Below are 21,411 nucleotides of genomic sequence, written 5' to 3'. Positions count from 1 at the left end.
TATCCAATTGAGTTAGAGTCTTTGGTACACGGTTGAGTTGAAGTCTTAGGGACAGTGAGAAGATCCTAGTCAGGTTTAGTGCAAGGACAGAGCCAGTGTGATTTAAAATGTTTTCTGAGATTTTCTTTGAATAAAGTTAGTGAACAATTAAGAGTGAGGTCGGGTGGTAGTTGATTCCAGATTTTGCCAGTCGAGTTGGCGAATAAGGCTTGACCAGCTGAGTTTTTTTATATTTGATTGTTTGGATAAGTAGTCTATTGGATGAGCGGAGTTTGCTGTGATTACTATATGGGGTGACAATGTTTTTTGAGGGATGGAATATTATCTGGGTGGTGTAGGGCTTTATGGGCTAATGTGAGCTGAGTAAACTGAAGAAGGGTAGGAAGTTCAAGCCACCATAGGAGATTTAGATTGTGGCAGTGGTGTGTCCTATAGGATGAGCCCGTGGCAAATCTAGCTATGTGGTTGTAGTAATGGGATAAATAACATTATGCCATCATCTCCAGTGAGATGAAGTGAAGTAGCAATATGCACCTTCTTGCTTTTTGGTGCCATGCCAGGTGCAGTGTTGAAAAGATCAAGGTTTCTGCAACCAGTGTTCCAAGTTTTCTGCTAAACTGCCAAATATATCCAAAGCTGCTGGTGGGGGAAGTGGAATAGTGAATGCTGTGATGAAAGCATAGCGTTACTGGAGAGAAAAAAGTGGCAGAAGCTTGTTTTATAGTATTGAGCAAGATTTGCCATGAATTACATTGGTAAGTAGCTATCTCATCTGACACATTTTATTTCTGCACCATCTTATTGTGCTATGGCATATTTCATCAATTTGTTTTAGTTTTTTCTCTTCTTTTATTGGTTTGCATATTTTCCTCACTCATTTTGTAGCATTTTCAATACAATTAGTCATTTTATTTTTTCATTGTGTTTTATTGTTTGCTTTCATTTCATCCAGACATTTTTTTGTTTGAAATTTTGAAATTCACATGTAGTGTAGCATAAGTTTTTATCAGCTGTGCTTTTCCTTTCTTCAGTTTGACTGTTGTTGTTGTTATTGGTGGTTGTGGTAGTAATAGTAATGGTGGTGTTCTGTTTTAAAGCCCTTTGGACGGATTCCTTCTTCACCTCCACTCAGGTCAGTAAACATCAAATCAACAAGTGCTGCTTGAGCTCTCTGACACCATGCAATGTGTGTGTTTTATAGGACTGCTGTATGCCTGCTATATAGGTTGTATAAAAGAGACAGTCAGAATGCATCTATACTGTTTATTGCCATGACAACAACTGCTAAAGCAGGAACAACTGTAGAACTCCCCCACATGTAGGTTAGCCTTCTAAATACTGTCTTTTTTTTCATTTATTTTTAATCATTTCCATTTGTTAACTATGATAATCCAAATGAGCTAAAAAGAACCCCTTTTCAGAGGAGTCTGAGGGAGAAAAGCTCTTCAACTAAGTTATAGATACATAATATTGAGCATTCTGGACTTCAAAGGTAGCCCTACCACACTGCTTTTGCATGAAGATGGGCAGCACAGCAGTGGACTAGCTCTACAGCCATGCTACATGCTAATGAGGCATTCCAGGGGAGAGGCACACTAACTAGCCATGTGTGGTACGGCATCTATGTGTAGATTAGCATGGCCACTCCTGGCCCCTCATAGTAGTGAACATGGCCAAAAGGCTGTTTCAGTCCGTCATGGTAGAGGTAAGTGCTGGGAAGTTCCGTGGCAAGGTAGTGTTAAGAGTGTGTGATTGTGTGTATTTGAGTGGCTGTATGTGTGAGTGCATGTGTGAATGAGTGTCTATCTGGGAAGCAACATTGGGGGCTTAGTGAGGTGTGTGTGTGTGTGTGTATGTGTGTGTGTGTGTGTGTGTGTGTGTGTGTGTGTGTGTGTGTGTGTGTGTGTGTGTGTGTGTGTGTGTGTGTGCATACCAGTGGGTGGGTGGAATTTTGGTGGGTGTTATAGTTTCTCATACCCCTAGACTAATGAGCAAAACCTGCCACACTGGATTGGGGGAAACCATTGGCCACCAGATAGAAGTCTTTAAACTCATGCCTGAATGGCAGTTAACTGTAATGGAGATCTTGGAGTGGAAAGAAAATATTAGATATCAGGGATAAATCTTTAAACTCATGCCTGAATGACACTCAACCATAAAAGGGACTGGGGAGGAAATTTGTAGACAATGGGGAGAGCAGTTCATTATGTGCCTTGCTGGCACTTTTACATAGCATGGGTGGGGAGGAACTTAAGATACCAGGAATATTGTGTGTAGCATGCCTTAAAGGCATTTAATGAAAGAAAAAATGATAAATAAAATTTGGTGTGGAGAACTAGACACCAGGGAGACTATTACATATGTGCAATGAAGGCAGTAACACTCAAACCCTGTACCCTTGCTACAGTAAACCACAGCATGAACCAGACACACTAAGTGAGAAGTTAGTACAGTAAGAGTTTTATATATGTATACATATATATATATATATATATATATATATATATATATATATATATATATATATATATATATATATGTATATATAGAGAGAGAGAGAGCGAGAGAGAAAGCGAAAGAGGTTCTTGGGCATTATTCAATGCCTGATCCAGTTGGTGACTTATGAAAGAGAGAGACAAGGAACAGTAAGCCTCCTTGTAGCGAAAGACAGAACAAATGCAGGGGTGGCAGTTACATTTGCTTACTAACAAAGTGGCTAGTCTAATGGCTTTTGGAACACCCTGGAGTTACTAAAATATATGAAATGTGAAACTCTAATGTCTGACATTAATGACTGACTGCAATCATCCATGATTTATAAGGGCAGGAAAAAGGAGACATTGAGGAGGTTTTGACAAAATAGGAACCGCTTTGAGATACTTCCTGTGTGTATGTGTTTTTTGTGTGGGAGAATAAATGGGCGGATGTTTATGCTAACGTGATGCAACCACCATCACTGTTAACTACCACAGGAAGTATTGCTCTGCATTGATGGTAGTTAGTAGCTATTGATAAACATGCAGATTAGTGGATGATGAGGTCTTTCCTCATTGTGGCTAATGTGTCTCTGAATCCGAAATCTCCATATTATGGCAACAGGAGACCAGATTGCAAAAGAGTTATTCTCTATGTTAGTCAGCCCTGATTCCAAAAGACTTGCATTCAGTGTAAGTGACTTACATCAATGTATGGCCTGTCTGTAAACAGGCTTACACCTGTTGCCAGATTCCAAAAGACCTGCTGTCACTGTAAGTCACTTTCACTGAGAGCAAGTCTTTTGCAAGTTGGGCCCTGGGCCTTTTTACCTCAGTACTTAATGTGAGGTTCTTTATGAATCCTCAGGAATGTTCTAACAGACAAACAAAGAGGGATTTTCCAACTATAAGTGATTGAAGAGTAAAAAAATACGATTAAAGAAACAAAAGCAATGTAGTGCTCTGTAAGAATGCATGCTTAAGTGCAGAAAACAGACTTTATGCAGTAGTAGTAATACATATATATATATATATATATATATATATATATATATATATATATATATAATGAAATAAATGGAATATAAAATAGGGTATATAGATGTAAAAACAGTAGAGAAAAGAGTTATATGTAGGCAATAAGGTGGGAATAGGTAAAAAAATGAGTAGGGTAGAAAAATAATTAAATGGGGATGATATTCATACAAGAATTGGGAGATGATAAAATAATACAGGAATGATGAGAAGAGAAGGGAAAATTATGAAAAAAAATAAAGTTAAAATAAAGGAAATATTAAAAATGAATTCCTATGAGAGACTGGGGGAGATAAGAGTTATATGAAGAGAAGCATGTTCATTCAGAGAAAAACAAGGAAAATGAGAAGAGATAGAAAGCATTTACAGCAGCAGAGGAAGCATAGACAGATAATGATAAGGAGGGATGAGAAAGAATAGAATTTACAATAACAGTGGAAATAGAAACATATAATAATAAAGGATAATACATTATAAGATATACTCTTGGTACTCTCACTTTATACCATGCTCTACAAACATGTTGCATAATAAATATATATATATATATATATATATATATATATATATATATATATATATATATATAGGAGCCGACAAAGATGAAAGAATTGAGGATATATTTATAACAGCATATGTGCACAACAGATAAATAGACAAAGGCTCACTGCCACAAAGGTAGAAACTTATGATCTATTCAGCAGAGTGCAGGATAAGTGTACTGCAGTATGGCACAGTCCTGCAGTTAATTCAGTAGAGGTGAAGCACTAAGTGTAAAGGGTCAGACTCAGAATTGTTTGACTTGCTCAGCAAGAGCACTGCACCCAGCAGTTTAAAAGGACAGGATGCCTTGTTTCACTCTGAAATTATCGTACCTTTCAGTGGAAAAGGCAGGATCACATGTTTCATTCAGCTGAAAGTTGCATTCATGAAAGTAATATGGCAATATTCCTTCATCTGATGTTACCCATGTCGCTGTTCCTCACTTCAGGGTCGTAGGATCTGACATCAGATCCGAGCCGGAAACTTTTCAGACAGATTCTAGGCTGAAGCTTTTTCCACTCCCACAATTCCTTGATGCCCTGTAACCCCTCCAGATCTCGTTTGTTGCTCACCGCATCAGACGTGATTCCTCAGACTGAAGTCCTTCTTTTGGATAAGTGCTCATTTTCAAAATTTCTTTTTGTCTTTAAAGTTGTTAGCCTCATTTGTAGTGTATTAGAGTTATAGTCTATAGTCCGATAGTCTTTTCGTACTTCTGTCACCCTCCCCTCCCTTCTAGCTAATTGTTCTGGTCAGCCCTTTTGGCGCCAATTTTTCTCGTTACGAATTTTCTCTTTTCAGTAGGTTTAGAGTTATTTGTTAGATTGTCTTAGTGTTCTGGTTGGTTTTGCTGTTTTTTTTGATTGGTTTGATTTTAGATTATGGCTCTGGTTTGCAATTTTGGCTTTGGTGTTTTGTCCATTTTTTTCTCCATGTCTGACAAACCACCAAGGTTTAAGAGGTACTCCTCATATGGTCAGAAGATGCCCCTTTCCAACTCGCATGAGGAGTGCCTCTATTGCTTGGGTGCTGACTACCTGGAGGTTGAATGTGGCATTTGTGCCTCCTTCAACTCCAGGACCTTGGTTGAGCACCGCAACAAGCTGATTTTAAAAAGGATTTCTCAGGGTGGTCCATTGCTCAAGCGAGATACCTATGACCCCAAGAGGAAGGTATCGTCGGTCTCTGGGTCCTCTTCTTCGAAGAAGCCTAGGCTTTTGGCTCCTTGGGTCTGGCTTCAGCCTATGAGGTCCCATTAATGTACTCCCAGATCTAAGGCCTTCAGTTTGAGACCTTCAGATCCCAGGTCCAGGGAGTCTACACCCAGATCCAAGGCCTCTGGATTGAGATCTTCGGATCTGACCCACACTAGACCTGCCACAGATCCAACCTCCTTGGATCTGAGGCATTTGAGTTCTGAACACTTGGAACCTCTTTTGCCCTTGGATCTGAAGCAGATGGATCCAGGACCCATGTTGGATCCCATCTTGATTGGGGACTCTCCACTGGGGTCTGACCCAGATCATAGGAGGTTTCTAGGCTAATGGCCCTGGGGCCCTTACAAGCCTAGCCAACAGTTTATCCCCAAAAATAAACCTCAGTCAGCACCTGTCACTCCTGTCAATGAGGGACACAGGTGGAACCCCTGGGATGAATTTGTGGTTTCCCATCCACTCATCAAGGTTGTGCTTGAAGAGGGTCAGTGAGGTACTCTGTTTGACGTGTATAGGAAGTCTATTCCAGAGACTTGGCAGCCTCTGGGAGACAAACCTGTCTCTCCAGCAGGTTTTGTCACATATTAGGTTCAGGCCTTTTGAGTGGGCAGTATGTGAGGCGTTAGCCTTAGAGATGTGGCGCATCTCTAGTAGGGCATGGTCCGAGATTGCCTTGTAGGCGAGACACAGATCACCCCTGAGCAATCTGTACAACACCGAGTGTAGTGATAGTGATTTGAGCCTGTCTGCATAGGACAGGTGTTGGAGGCCATGGATTCTCTTTGTAAGGTATTTCATTGGCCTTTCCAGTTGGTGCAAATGTTTGGAGAGGTACATCCCAAACACAGCGTTATACTCAATTATTGGTCTAATGAGGGAGGAGTATAGAGAGGTAATAACCTTGTTTTCTGGATGCAATCCCTTTACTTATGAGATAAACCAAGTAAAAGGCTTTTCTGACCACTGCCACTACATGATGGTTGAATGTGAGGTTGTTATCAACCTGAGCACCACAGGTTGTATGCTTAGGGGGTTGCCACTGATGTTGTAATCAGTAGGGGTCGTGTTTTTGCCGAATGGTATGATGATACATTTTTTTTGCATTTAGCTTGGGGCCATGACTTTGGCACCAGTCATTGGTTGCTGTGAGATCCTCTTGTAGTATGTTAACATCATTTGGGGAGTCAAAGACTGCACCCAACTTACAGTTTCCAGCAAACTTGGTCAGCCACAGGCCTTTGGCCTTTGCCTGTACCTCTGAGAAATAGATACCAAACAGTAGGGGTCTCAGGACAGATCCCCGGGGAACTCCACTAGTGATAGGTCTGCTATCAGGGGTGGAGGTGTCTATTTTGACTTTGAGGATCCTGTCAGTAAGCTAGTTGGCCACCCACCTGATGAGATAGGGATTTACACCAAGTTGTTAGCTTTTCAATGATGCCCAAGTGGGGGATTGTGTTAAAGGCCTTGGCCAAGTCAGGGTAAGTTGTATGTACTGGCTTTCCCTCATCCAGGGCCTTGGTGACAGTCTCAAAGAAGTCAACCAGGTTCAACAGGCAAGATCTGCCCTTGACGAATCCAAACTGGGTGGGGTCATGTGCTTGTAGATTGCCTATGGCCTTGTTTATGAGATCCATAATAATACACTCCATGACTTTACAGATCAGACTTGTTAAGCTAATAGGGCAATAGTTTCCAGGGTCAATACTGGCACCACCTTTGTGCAAGGGGATGACAATGGCAGTTCTCCACTCTGCTGGAATGACGCCAGTACTTGGGCTGTGGTTGAAAAGGGTACTCAATGGCGAAGCCAGTTCTTGCTAGAGATCGTGCAGAATGCATCCTGGGATACTATGAGGTCCCATGGAAGCTGTGTTTTTTGCCTTAGATAGGGCCTGTAGCACTTGATCTATGGAGATGTGAGGTGTGGGATAAGTATCTGGGATGTCGAAAGGGCCTTTGGGGGGGACAGGGGAGAGAAGTTTGCACTGAACCTATCTGCTAGCAGGTTGGCTAAGTCAACAGGATCAATGTAAGTGATACTGTTAAGTACTAATTTGGAACAAACCCAGGCTTTGCCATGGAGGTTCCTGACATAACTGAAGAAGGCTTTATGGTTTCCCTTTGTTATGGAGGCTAGTTTCGATTCAAAATTGGCCTTGGAAGTTTTCACTAGTGATCTAATTTGCTTGTTGAAGCTAAGGAGGGAGTTTTTCCAATTTGGAATTTGTTCCCTTTTACCCTTGTACAGCAGCTTCTTCCTTTTGTTGTAAAGCCTGTTGATAGAAGATGTCCACCAAACAGGTTTGTGTTTCCTTGAGGAGCAGGTTTTAGTTCTATTGGGTATGGTTGAATCCATGCAGTTGTACAGGTGCTTGTAAACTGCACTGGTGTACTATTCAGCATAGTTTTCTGCATCCTGTGGAGGGGGCAGTGGTGTGAAGCTACAGATACCTTCCCTTAGGAGGTTGTAGTCAGCTTTTGAGAATTTTTTTAGCTTGATTTTGACGGGGGGGGGGGTTGGGTGGGATAGAAACTTCGAATGAGACAGTCCGATGATCTGATCTAACCAGGGAAAGACATACTATGGCAGTGGTGCAACGGTCACCCATGTTGGTGGGAACCAAGTCCAGAATGTTATCTCCCCTTGTGGGGGATGAAGCAAGCTGGTCTAGTGCATTAGAATTGATGAGGTTGAGGAATAATTGAGACAATGCGTTAGTGCAAGAATAGTTCACCCAGTCTATGGTGGGGTAGTTAAAGTCACCAAGGATCAGGGAATTAGGGGGTAACTTGATGGAGTCTAGTAGATCCAGGTAAGAGAAGTGGGTGTCCCGAGTCATGGAGGGGGGTCTATAGCTAGCTATAACTTGGATGGGTGTCTTGCCAACTGTCAGTTGTACCTGGAGTAGTTCCAGTGTGTCATGCTGGCAAACCAGTCTGGAGGTGTGCCTGTCCTTGATGAAGATAGAGACTCCACCACCCTTAATCTTCCCAACCTCAGTTTGGGGTCGAATGTGTGGAATGAGGTATAGCCTGGTAAGGCAGGGGTGCTCTCCGCAGCCCTGAACCAAGTTTCAGTGACCGCACAGACTTCAGCATCTTCAAGTGTAAGGGGGGCTTCCATTGTGTCCATTTTCAGGTTTAAGCTCCTATCGTTAAGCAGCATGACCTTCAATTTACTTTGACAGATCTTTTATGTTGGAAGGTTTGTCTTTAGGACATTGCCTAAAAAAGGCACAATGGGGCAGGCAAGAGCCTTGGCCAGGATCCGTTAACCCAGTGGTGACAGGTGAAGGCCATCTCTGGCAAAGCATTGAGGCGTGTCGACCATGTCATCCCAGGCAGACAGATACTGGATCCCCTTGGAATGACACCAGAAACTAAGCTAATTGTTGAAGTCAGTTATTTTTTGTTGGTATTGTGGTATAGGGTCATACCTACCTGGAACACATACTCTGAGAGTTCAATTGTGTCTCTTTTCATATAGTCCAGAGAGGTACGTCTTAAGTCATTAACACCAACATGTACTTGTTGTGCAGAGACTTAAGTGCGTGCATAATGTGGTGGATTCTGGCACCAGACAGACAACTGACCATGACCTTCTCCTTGTCAAGCCTGGTGAGGGGGACATTGCTGTGTCTCACAACTGAGTCACCAATGAATAGTGTGTTTGGTTTATTATGTCTTGTGGGCAGTGATGGTTTATTGTTTTGCCTTATGTGTTTGTGAGACACTGGTGTATTGTCTGCTGTGTGTGATGTGTTTGATGTGTGTGGAATGTTTGTGAGTGTGTTTTGGAGGTCTCTGCTGTTTAGGTAAGTTTTTATTGAAGACCTTTGCCTGGGTGTCTGTGTGTTGTGCTTGGCTATGTGATGTGAATGGTGTGGTGTTTGTGCTGGCAATCTCCTCTTTGTTAGGATTACTGACTATGGTGCGAGAGAGCTTGGACTCCAGGTTACTGATGTACATGCATTTCTCGCAGGTGGAAGAATTATATGTTAGAAGAAGAGGGTTGTCAGTAAACATGAGGAGCAGTACCTTATAGCTCCCAGGCGCAAAAGCCGTTCTTTAGAGAGGTACAGGAGGTCATCTGGATCTAGATGCGTGTCCCCAGCTAGGTCATTAGCCTCTTCTACATCTTCCAGGAGCTTGCTCCCATCTGACATGGACAGGAAGATCAGGTCTTGCTTTAAGCCTCAGATTGAGCTGGGGCTTCTGGCATCCCCTGCTCATCTGGCCAGGGGTCCTTCCCCCACCCCTATGCTTCATTCTCCTCGTCCAACCCAAATGGTTTCAGATTCCCAGGATCTGGGGTGCAGTGAGGGGAAAATGGGGGCTCACTTTGTCTCTACCCCCTCTGAGTCCCTGACAGGCTTTGTTCCCCCCCCCCCAGGAGCAGACTGGATCATTACCCTGAGCAGTCGCTCCTGAGTCCTTGGGAGGGGGTTCTGGTCCAGCCTTTTCGGACCGGTCCTTGCCCCTTGGTGCTTCAGCATTTGACAGTTCAGGGCCGGTGCTATCTGGGGGTCTTGAGGCGGTGGCATGCTCTGCTCCCTCTTTACAGGTGGTCTTTCCCATCAGGAGTGGGGAGGGGGCATTGTCCAGTCCTTTGGCCTTCTGGGTAGCAGATAGGCTATCCAGGGTCCTTCCCAACCCCCCTCATCTCTGAATGCTGAGCCTTCTCATCCTGCTCCCAGTCAGCCCTCCCGAACCAGCCTTCCAGGGGGAGTTACCTCAGTTGGGGTTCCCCTCTCTTTCGAGTCCTTCCCGGAGCTTCCCTCAGAGGATGTGCCTCAGAAGGGAAATAAGAGGAGGCAGCTTGACTCCTCGATGGAGTCCCTCTTTGAGGATATGGACCTCGATAAATGGGACGGGTCCCCCAATCTCTGCCTGAAGATATCTCCTTCAGACACATCCTAGAGATCCTCAAATTGAAGGGTGGATGGTTTCCCCAATCCCTATTCTCCAAGTAGTCCGTGAAGGTGTTCGGGATGGGACTATCTAACTCTTGGGTTTCCCGTCTGCTGACGTACTCATAGAGCTTATCACCAGCAGGGCATGGACAGAGCCCAATACTTTGAAGCCAGTGCCCAAATCAGCAGACTGATTCTTAAGTCCTTCCTCAGACAGACAGTTTTGGTCCAAAGGGGTGCCATTCAATGCTACAGTGGTAGCTACTGCCTCTAACAAGGAGATGGCGGAGCGGAGTACATCTGTCCATCCTTTCAGTCATGGATCCTGGGCGATTGACAGACATGGGAAGCAAGTTTTCACTTCAGCTATGTTCGGTTTGCGGGTGCTTAATTACTTGGCACATTTTACCAGCCTCCAAAGGGATTTGGTTAAAGAACTCGCCACTTCCCTTTCTAAGTTGATGCCTGCCAAAGACTTCAACAACGTGTCCCCAAAGCTATCCATTCTTGCTTCCTTAGCTAATTCCTTCATGAGGTTGATTTCCAGTGCTGCAGAAGGCACCTCTCAAGCAGCCGGCACAGGCATCACTATTCAGTGTTTCACCTGGCTGCTCCTATGTGGGTTTGCGGAGTCCTTTAAAGCATCCTTCACAAATGTCCCATTTGATGGATCAACTCTGTTTGGTCCATCAATTAAAGACACACTCACCCACAGTGAGCAAGAAGGGAAGACCTTTTCAGCCATGGGAATCAAATTTTCTTCCCCCCAGCAGTCCTTTTCTAAGACACAATAAGGGACTAAGAAGTTATGGTTCCGAAATTCGCAGTCTTCCTTTCAGGAAGCTAAGGATGAACCCTCTTCTAGAGGTCGGGGAGAGAGTTTGGTGGCAGATGACGCCCTAGAGACAGAGGGGGTCCAGAAAATCAGGACTCCAGGAAACCCTTCTCTGAAAAGCCCTTCCAGCTGTTCTGATGCATTGCCAGACTGTCCTGCCCTGGAGGCAGTCAGGGGTCATTTGTCTCTGCACCCTTTGGCCTGGGCAAACATCACAAGAGATTGGTGGGTGTTAAGCATTATTTACAGGGACTGTTTTATTCCCTTTTCCCAGTCTCCCCCACCAGTCATGAAGGTTCTTCCTGATGTGCTACCCCACCAGAGGGAGTTAGCTCAGCAAGAAGTTCTCAAGCTTCTTCAGAAGAGAGCCATCAAAGATGTCCCCCAGGACAACGAGGATCTGGAACTTACTCTTACTTCTTTTTGGTGCCAAAAAAATGGGGGACCTACATCCAATCCTGGACTTAAGTGAGTTAAACCTCTCCATCAAGAAGTCCAAGTTTCGGATGGTTACTGTCCAGTCCATCATCCCTGCCCCTTTTGGACAAGGATGAGTGGATGTGCTCTGTGGATATCCAAGATGCGTATTATCATATAAAAATAGACCGGTGCTCCAGGAGACATCTCCATTTTCGCGTAGGGGCCAATCATTATCAATTCAAGTCCCTGCCCATTGGTCTCATCATAGCCCCCCGGGGGTTCACCAAGTGCATGGCAGTGGTGGCAGCTCACCTGCGACTGCAGGGATTTCAGGTGTTTCCTTACCTCAATGACTGGCTCCTCACAGCTCCCACGATGCATCATCTGGTCACAGCCACTCAGTACCTTCTTCGTCTGTTTGACCACCTAGGAATTACCATGAATCTACCCAAGTCGAATTTTATTCCGTCCCAAACTTGGAGGTTATTGGCATCCAGTTAAAAAACTGTGACAGAGATTGTAGTGTTGCCTCTCAGGCATGTACAGCTAATCAGATCTCAAGTTCAGTACCTCCTAGGTCTGCCTCGTCCCCAGGTCTGCTTCATTCTCATGGCTCTTTGGTCCATGTTGGTGGCAATTTATGGTGCTATTGCCTTGGTTCTACATGAAGGTTCTACAATGGATTCTAGCAGTCCAATGGTTTTCTTTGTCTCATCGAGTGACAGCCTCCATCCACCTAATTTCAGTATGCAGGAGTCATCTTCTTTGGTGGATTCAGTCTGCCGATCTTCTCGTGGGCAGACCCTTTTCTCTTCCTCCCCCCCGTGCCACTGTGACCACGCACACTTCACTGCTAGGGGGGGGCATTGCCAGGGAAAGGTGGTCCAAGGTACGTGATCCACTGCAGAGACCAAGCTGCACATAAACATACTGGAGATGAGAGCAGTTCTTCTCTCATTCCAAGCCTTCCAGGACTGCCTTCCTCAGGGTACCATTGCAGTCCACATGGACAACATGGCGATTGTGTGGTGTATCAACAAACAAGGGGGCACACATTCTTATCTGCTTTGTCACGAGGCCATGAGAGTGTGGGAATGAGTGATGCCCTCAGGGTGCTTTCTCCTTGCACCGCACATTCCCGGAAGATGAACATTCTAGCAGACAAGCTCAACAGAGTTATCTTGAGTCCTTATGAGTGGCTCCTGAATCCTGCAATGGTGAAAGAGATCTTCCTGCATTGAGGTCAGCCAACTTGCGATCTGTTTGCCTCCCTTTCAGTCACAAATGCAGCAAGTACTTCACCCTGATCCCCCCAGCTGGGGAGTCCCCAGGGATGCTCCAGTTCACGATTGGCCTCTGGGTCTCCTGTATGCTTATCTTCCTACATCTCTCATTCCCAGAGTACTTCAGAAAAGTCGACACCTCAGGGCTTCCTTGATTCTCATTACCCCCTTCTGGCCTCAGCAGGTGTGGTTCCTCCTCCTCAGATCTCATCTGAAGTACCTCACTTGGGTAATGGATCCCCTTCCAGATCTGATGTCTCACCCCTCTCATCTTCCGATTCCAAACCTTCAGCCTCTTCATCTCACGGCATGGTTTGTCCACTTCACATAAATCTAAACCAGCCCAGGCTTGCCTCTCTCATTAGGAACATCATTCTAGCATCTCAGAACACTTTCACCAGAAAGGTCTATAGTAGAAAGTGGAAAAGTTTTTCTATTAGGGCCAAGCAGTGGAATCTGGATCCTTTTTCAGCTTCCATTCCAAACATGTTATTATTCTTATCTTCTCTCTTTCTTTCAGGATGGAGTCAGTTTCTCCACTATTAAGCTGCAGCTGTTGGCCATTTCTAATTTTCATGTTAGCGATGAACCTACATTTTCTTCTCGCCTTTGTAAGGCCTTTCTGAAAGGTATCTTCCTGCTTTAGCTCCCCATCAAAGATCCGTCTCCTCCTTGGGACCTCTCTTTCGTGCTGCAGTCTCTTACGCAGAGTCCTTTCAAGCCTGCTGCAACTTGCGACATTAAGTTTTTTTCTTGGAAGATTGCCTTCTTGGTGGCTATCACATCAGCAAGATGAGTTTCTTAATTGCAGGATCTCTCTGTCAAGCCTTCATACATGATTTTTCACAAAGACAGCCTGACTGTCAAGACTAATCCCTCCTTCATGCCCAAGGTAGTCACTGAGACAAATTTGAATCAAACCATTCACTTGTCAATTTTCTTTCCTAACTATTCCAGTAAAGGAGAGTATATGCTGCACACACTTGACGTGCATAGACAATTATGATTCTATTTAGATAGAACAAAGAGCTTTTGCAAATCTGACCAATTGTTTGTGTTCTTCTCAGTTAACTGACTGGGTCGGGCGGTATCCAGAATTACAATTTCTCATTAGATTTCTCAATGTATTGCTGCAATTTATACCTTTAAAGATTGACCTTATCAGGATCTGTCAGAGCTCATTCAGCTAGATCTGTAGCTATGTCAGCTGCTATTTAGCCCGACATTCCTTGGATGAGATTTTTGCTGTAGCCACCTGTTCTGCTCCTCACACCTTCATTACTCATTACAAGTTCGACCTACTTTCCAGGAACCTTTGGCTCCACAGTTCTTCAGCATGTCCTTCCAAGAAGCCTCCCAGGATTGTATGGTAGCTGGGACGCTGACCCTGAAGTGAGGAATAGTAACTGGACAACAACAGATAAAGAGTTATGTACTTACCATAACTTAGCATCTGTGTTATCCTATGTCACTATTCATAACTATCCCTCCCCTCCTTCCCCCATCCTGTTGGATCTAGAGGAAGTGGACATGTACTGTCTAGTGGTTCCAGTCTACTCTGGCTGTCTTCTGACTCTGGGGCAAACTCGATCTGAGGAGTTAAAGGGCAACAAGGGATTATGGGAGTGAGAGGAGCTTGAGCCTAGGATCTGTCTGAAAAGTTGCTGGCTCGGATCCAGTGTCATATCCTATGACCTTGAAGTGATGACTAGTACAAACTCTTTTTTAGTTTAGTAGAATATGCCACACCCACCACTGTGAAAGGGCAGATGTCATGTTTCATTCAGCAGAGTGCTGGACCAAGCAGTGTACAAGGGCAGGCTGTTTTGATTCACTTGGTAAGATCATGGTACTCACCAGTGCTTGTATAGCTTGTTCAGTAAGGTGCACACCAATGTTGCAATTATTGAGTAGCATGTAGCAGCTGTGAATGATTCTGCAGTATTTGAGATGCTGTAGATGCACCTTTGGGCTCACCATATTTATATCTGTGTATTGCAAGTAGGATCATTTGTAGATTATGAGTTTGGCTTGTTATGAGTGTCACCTTTTGGCTAAGCAAACTTTTTTATCTTTGTGTTTGCGTTTGCATGGATGCATGTAGGCATGTGTGTGTATGCATATATGTGGACATGCTTATGTGCGCACATTTGTGTATGTGTGTGTATGTATGTTTGTGTAGGTGTGCATGTGTCTGTATTTGTGCAGGTGTGCATGTGTGTGTGTGTGTGTGTGTGTGTGTATATGTGTGTGTGTGTGTGTGTGTGCATGCGTGCGTTTGTGTGTGTGTGTGTTTGTGTGTGTGTCTGTGTGAGTGTTTGTGCAGGTTTGAATGCACAAGTGTGTGTGTATCTGTGCAGGTTTGCATGCACAAGTGTGTGTATATGTGTGTGTTGGGTTTACTTGACAGTTGCTATATTAAAAAGAAGATCCATCTTCTCATGCATACAGGTCCAGGCATGTAGAAGCTGTTGCAAAAGCAAGAAATGGTGCTGAAATCTTAAAGCCAGTCAAAAAACGAAAGCGAAAAGACTACCTGACTCCATCTGATGAAGATTATGAATCTGAACAAATGGTATGTAGCAAAAACATTAGCATAATTTAAGAAAAAAGCAAACAGAAAAGAAGCACACACTATGCAAGTAAATGATTACACAGATTTCTATATATCTAATGTACACTTTGAGCTATGGTTGTTTCATACAGTCACACACTCAAGAAATATTAGTAAAACAGCTGTATTCTTAAATTCATGTCATCATGTCAGTCAGCTTGTAAAAAGACTATTTACTGTATAATAAAATGTGTACTGTATGCTGACATCGGTAAGGCAGTTGTAGCAAGCAGGCTTTTAGTCATGAAGAATTAAGACTGCTTTGCCTTTAGTGATGAGTGTTTATGTTACCTCAGTTATATTCTTCAGAGCAATTAGAAATCATTTTTTAAATGTTGTGATTTAGCTTATTTTATTTCACTATACGTTTCTGTATGTATCAATAATTTTTAATAACAATTAATTTGTGACTTTCCTTCAGGCGCAAGTTCACAATCAGATATTTTTTTACCAATTGGTGATTGTGGTTAAAAATAGATATTTTCTGACACAACCAATATTAATATAATTAGCACAGCTGTGTGCTCAGGGATTAACTTAGCCTTTGGAAACAACATGCTATCTTATAAATTCTATATTATGATCTATGTATGTTTTTAAATGCCTCTTGGTAGCATCTTGCCTGAAAAGCAAAAAGTCTATGTAGCATATGCTGTTTCACTTGATTATTGTATTGCTTTATTTGAAATAATGTTTCTTTTCACAGGAAGAAAAACAAGATGGCATTAAAAATGATGTTGATGCTTGTGAAGTTGACAATGCTCTCACAGAACTACAAAGAAACATTCAAGGTAGGGATTTTTCTTGATGATATGGGAATGACCGTAGGCAATGGGGGTAAAAATGGATGACTTTCCCCATAGTGGATCTCTGTTATATTAACCAAGCCAAAAACCTGTATTACATTTATGTTAATAAATGCATGGCTGTAAAGAAGACAAAGTTATAACTATCTACATGTCGCCATTTTTTTGTTTCTTAGCAAAGTACCTAAAATGATTTTGTTACATTAATGCCAGTGATGTTCCATTTTTTCATATACTATAAAATACAACGAAAAACAGACATGGGCATGTGCTCGCATGCACACACACACACACACACACACACACACACACACACACACGCAGACACGCACGCAAGCAGACACGCACACACCGCACGCGTGCGCGTGCGCACACACACACACACACACACACACACACACACACACACACACACACACACACACACACACTCCAGACAGCTCAGTCAAGGCAGCAGTACACGCTGTGATCAACTGGAGCTATAGTAGTATGCAAGAGTAGGCAGTGCAAGTTAGGGATTTTCTTCATTTGCCTTAATTCCATTCTGGTCTACCACTGCTTATTTGCATCACACTTTGGCTTTATATTTTGTGACTGACTCTGGAAAAGCACACAGTTCTGCAATGTTATAGGCTGTATTGAGCTCTGGTGTTGCCATTACTTCTTGTCTGTTTTATGTTGGTGCAACATTGTAGGTGTTCATTATTAGATCACCATTGGAGTAGCCTAAGCTATATGGATTATGCCATGACAACCATCCAGCATACGAAGCTTTAAGGGCACCTTCCATGCTCCTTATAGGTTCTTATGTTCATAGGTGTTTACTAGGCTAATGACCACAAGGGCCTTTTTAAGCCTAAAGAAAAATTAATAAAAACAACCTCGGGACACTATACATGGGTCGCCAACAGTTTTAACTGCAATAAAAAGTACAAGGATAAGCCCTTTTGTCTCAAAAGTGAGACTTCTTCAGATAAAACTCCACATTTTTACCACCCTTATATATACACATTAATCAAGTAATTACAAACAATCCTCTCTGTTAACCCTTAACAAACCATAAGCCAGTCGCCAAACTTTAATAGTCACTTTAAAAATATATCAAACGAATTAAAAAAAAAATTGCAAAATATTTTTCTCCTCCCTTTTTTATTCCCATAAATAAACATAATATAGTCTCTTTAAAATTATATATTATTGCAACCCTTTTGTAGAAAAAATCAGGACAGTGAACCAGTTAAATCAGTGTTTCCTACATCAACCTACCACTAAAATAAATTCTGCAATAGCTGCCTTCTCCTTAAGTACTAGTTTGAGTGACACTTGTTCATTCAGCCCTGGGGTAGAGTAGCATTCGATCTTAATTGCCACATCAATTCTTTCTTTCTTTAGTAAAACTGTTTTCCAGTCACCACCCCTAGGATTAGGTGTTATAATATCTAAAATCCTAAATCTAAACTTTGTAAAGGTGTCACATATTCTTGAATGTTTGAAAAGGGCACTAATCTCCTTTTTCGTATCTATGTCACGTAAATGTTCATAGATTCTAATCTTCAGGGCTCTTTCCGTCTTACCAATGTAGAAGGCTGGACACCCCTCACATTAGCTAGGTATAGCAATCTGATGGAACAACAATTTCTTTTTCTGAACTCAACCCTACTACCAAGACCATTATCCAAAAATAAATATTCCTTTGCTGAAATGAAAGGACGTTGGTCACACATGCCAATTGGGGTAGTTCCCCTTTTTGGCTGTGTAGAAGCATTAACTATTCCCCCTTCAAAATCTGTTTAACATTTTTTCTTGTTTTGAAAGTAAACATTGGCCCATGTCCAATCACATCCCACACATCTTTGTTAACCTTAATAATATTCCAGTTATTCTCCACTATGCTCCGAATCTGACAGACATAGTGATTGTGTTCAATAACAAGGACCTTCTTATACTGTACTTGCAGTACATTGGTTCTGGTTGTGTTCATTCCAATACCTAGAAGTGGTTTAAATTTGGTGCCCTTTTAGGCCTAGCCACGCATCCCAAATCTCTGATAAGTTCTGGTACCCTTAGTAAGTGTAAGCAGGGGCTTGGGATATGAAGCAATGTTAAGTTGTCAATCTCGCCTTCATTCTTGCTGGATGGGTTCGGAGCCGATCCTCGGCTCCGACTCGGCAATACTAAAAGCTCGAGAGCTAATTCCACCGGCTCGAGGCTCCCCTATATCCCACAATGCTAGGCGGTAACTACCCAGATCTCGTTTGCCGCTATAGCTGACGAGGTGCTCTTCTACCGGCTCAGGCAGGTTGGTTTAACTTTTACCTTTTTGGTACTTATAAAACTCGTTTTTTGTGATTATATATAGCCCCTTTTAGTTTTATTTAGATATTAGATCTCTCGACCCCCTTCTTTGTCGAGTATATTTATTTTCCCCTTCTCCCCTTATCTTTAGGCCTTCAGCCCCTTCCCTTCCCCCAGTCCTTTAGTGACTAAATTTAGTCTCCCCTTTTTTTTGTACAATAATGGCTTTTGTGTGTGTGTGTGTGTTTGTGGCCTTTAGCCTTTAGTTATTAGTTAAATAACTTTTTTATTCAGGGTGTGTCTGTGTGTTTTTGTTGTCAGGCATTACCTTCGATGTCTAAAGAAAAGGTCTCAGGCTTCAAGAAGTGTGACTCGTGCTGTCAGAAAATGTCTCTGACAGACGGTCAAACTTCTTGTGTGTATTGCCTGGGGCCTGTGCACCTGCAGGACTCGTGTGCTGTCTGCCATGGTTTCAGCCCTCGAGTCCTGCAGGAGCACAAAAACAAACTCATTTTAAGGGGTTTGTTAAAGCCTGAAGGCCCCCCGACTCAGTCCAGTTCAGGAAAACCTTCTATGGCTTCTAAACAGTCGACTCCTGCTCCTGAGTCGACTGTAGAAATGTCGAAGCAGGTTCCGACATCGTGTCCGGCCGGAGCCGATGTTCTTGGGCCTAAAACTATTACCTCGGCTCCGGCTGGAGCCGAGGCTGTTAAGGCTTCATCGGCTCCGATACTATCGGAGCCACATTCTAAAAAGAGATCAAGATCCCTTCCATAGGATCTACCTTTACTATTACTCGGCTCCGGCTGGAGCCGAAGCTAAGTCCCCATCGGCTCCGATACCATTATCGGAGCCATCTTACAGGAAGAGATCCAGGTCCCCCTCAATCGGTTCCGTACACTTGGCACCAGGATCTCCTCTCCTTTCAGAGCGGAGCCACAAATCACATTCCTCTCGGTCTTCCAGGTTGTCAGACCATGACTTGCAGAGGGTGGTGAGTAGACTTCTTAAGTCCGAGGCACTGGCCCAAATGCTCCATAGCCCGACTCATCAGTCGTTGGCTATTCCCGTCCCTCATTATATTCCTCCTCCGACTCCTTCGAGTTCAGAGCCAAGGCTTGTTGGACCCATCACTGTCGGTGCGTCGGATCCGATACCATCGTTTTCGGCTCCGTCGTCCGCTCCGATCTCCTCTTTGGAGGGATCTCGGCGCCAAGCTTCCCTCGTCGGCTCCGAGGGGGCGAGTGGCATCGGACCCTTGTCCGACCCCGCTCTCCCTCTCGGGGCTTCAGCGCTGGTGAGTTCGGCTCCGACATCGGCTTCGGAGCCGTCTCTGTCGGTGCCGGGAGGGGTCCTTGTCTCTTCGGAGCGAGGGCCTCGGACCTTGCCTGACAGGGATGCCTTCGAGGTCATGCGGAGCGTGCTAGAACCGGGTTCTGCCCTGCAGTCGGTTCCATCAGCTCCTCCTTCTACAGTGCCTGCGGAGATTTCTGCTCACCCCCTTGTCTCACACCGTAGAGAACCAACTCCTCAAGTTTCCCCATTGGGAATTTCCTCCTCTTCCGAGGTCTCTCCTGACCCTGCAGGAGATCCCCCTAGGAAGAGGCAGTGCAAGAGGAAGCACATTGACTCCTGAGTCTATCACCTCTGACACTGACTTGGAGGAATCGAAGGGTCCCCGTTCCCCTCTGAGGATGTCTCCTTTGCGGACATCCTAGAAATACTCAAACAGAGGGGGAATTGGCCAGCCCTTAACCCTTCGGAGGATGAGTCAGTGTATCTTGAGGCGTTTGGTTCTCGCCCTTCTACCTCCTGGGTGTCCCTCCCTTTGACCCCTTATGGAAGTGGTGGCAAGGAAGGCTTGGACGGCTCCTGACTCAGTGGAACCCACCCCGAGGAGACCATCCAAATTTATCACTGCTCCCTCAGACAAACAGTTTCTTTCCAAAGGTGTCCCGGTTGATGCCATGGTGGTGGCTGCGGCCACAAAGAAGGAACTAGCTGATCCTTCTGTTCCTGTCCATCCTCCTAATAAAGAATCTAGGACCATGGACAGGTACGGCAAGTGGATGTTTTCATCAGCGACCTTTTCTATGCGGTCGCTGAACTACTTATGCCACTTCGCCCGTCTCCAAAGAGATTTACTCAAGGATATGGGTGAACTGATGAAGGATCCTACAGCTGAGGGGTTCAAAGACACAATGAACTCCCAGCTGGCAACCCTAAATTCAATAGTGAACTCCTCCATGCAACTGGTTTCATACGCAGCAGATGGAGCGAGTAGATCTGCAGGCACAGGCATTGCCTTACGAAGGCACGCCTGGATGCGACTGTGCAACTTTGCGGACCCTTTCAAGGCGTCCTTCACCAACTCCCCCTTTGACGGATCATCTTTGTTTGGTCCACAGGTGAAGGATACATTGACCAGGTGCGAGGTGGAACGTAAGACTCTCTCTGCCGTAGGAGTCCCTTTTTCCACCCCTTCTAGACCCTATCCCAAAGGTCAGAGGGGAGGGAAGATGTGGTTTCGGAAACAATCTCAGGGAGTCTCATCTGACGCACAGGGTCGATTCCCCTCTAGAGGCAGAGGAGGGAACAATAATCGATGCCGCCCCAGAGGCAGAGGAGGTCCGCAAAACCAGGGTAGCAGAGAGGTGTTCTCTGACAAACCCTTTCAGCACCCCTGAAGGGCTGCCCGGCTGTCCGCCTTCGGAGGCAGTCGGGGGAAGATTATCACTGTACCCAGAAGCCTGGCTTTCCTTAACTCAAGACAAATGGGTACAGTCGATCATATCCGAGGGTTACAAAATTCCCTTTATTCACATTCCAACTCAACCAAAAAAATCCCTTCTAGATGTTCCACCCGGTCTAAGGGAAAAAGCAGCATTGGAAGTTTCAAAGCTGCTATTAAAAAGAGTCATCCAACCAGTCCCAGCAGACCAGCAAGGATCCGGAATCTACTCCAAATTCTTTTTG

General features: G+C 44.2%; 1 protein-coding gene across 1 annotated transcript in view; it reads left to right on the top strand.

Moving 5' to 3' along the window:
- The window catches only part of L3MBTL1 (L3MBTL histone methyl-lysine binding protein 1), a 2,277,156-nt gene that overhangs the window by 1,126,501 nt on the left and 1,129,244 nt on the right, over positions 1 to 21,411 (top strand). The window contains exons 6-7 of the mRNA XM_044090108.1: positions 15,172 to 15,295; positions 16,041 to 16,125. Of these exons, the coding sequence (XP_043946043.1) occupies positions 15,172 to 15,295; positions 16,041 to 16,125 (209 nt within the window). The remainder of the gene's footprint in view (positions 1 to 15,171; positions 15,296 to 16,040; positions 16,126 to 21,411) is intronic.

This window comes from Protopterus annectens, chromosome 12.part0 (assembly GCF_019279795.1).
Source record: "Protopterus annectens isolate FY-2018-M chromosome 12.part0, PAN1.0, whole genome shotgun sequence".
Taxonomy (NCBI): Eukaryota; Metazoa; Chordata; order Ceratodontiformes; family Protopteridae; genus Protopterus; species Protopterus annectens.
Note: the sequence above shows the minus strand (reverse complement) of the source record. Positions and strands in the feature narration are given on the sequence as shown.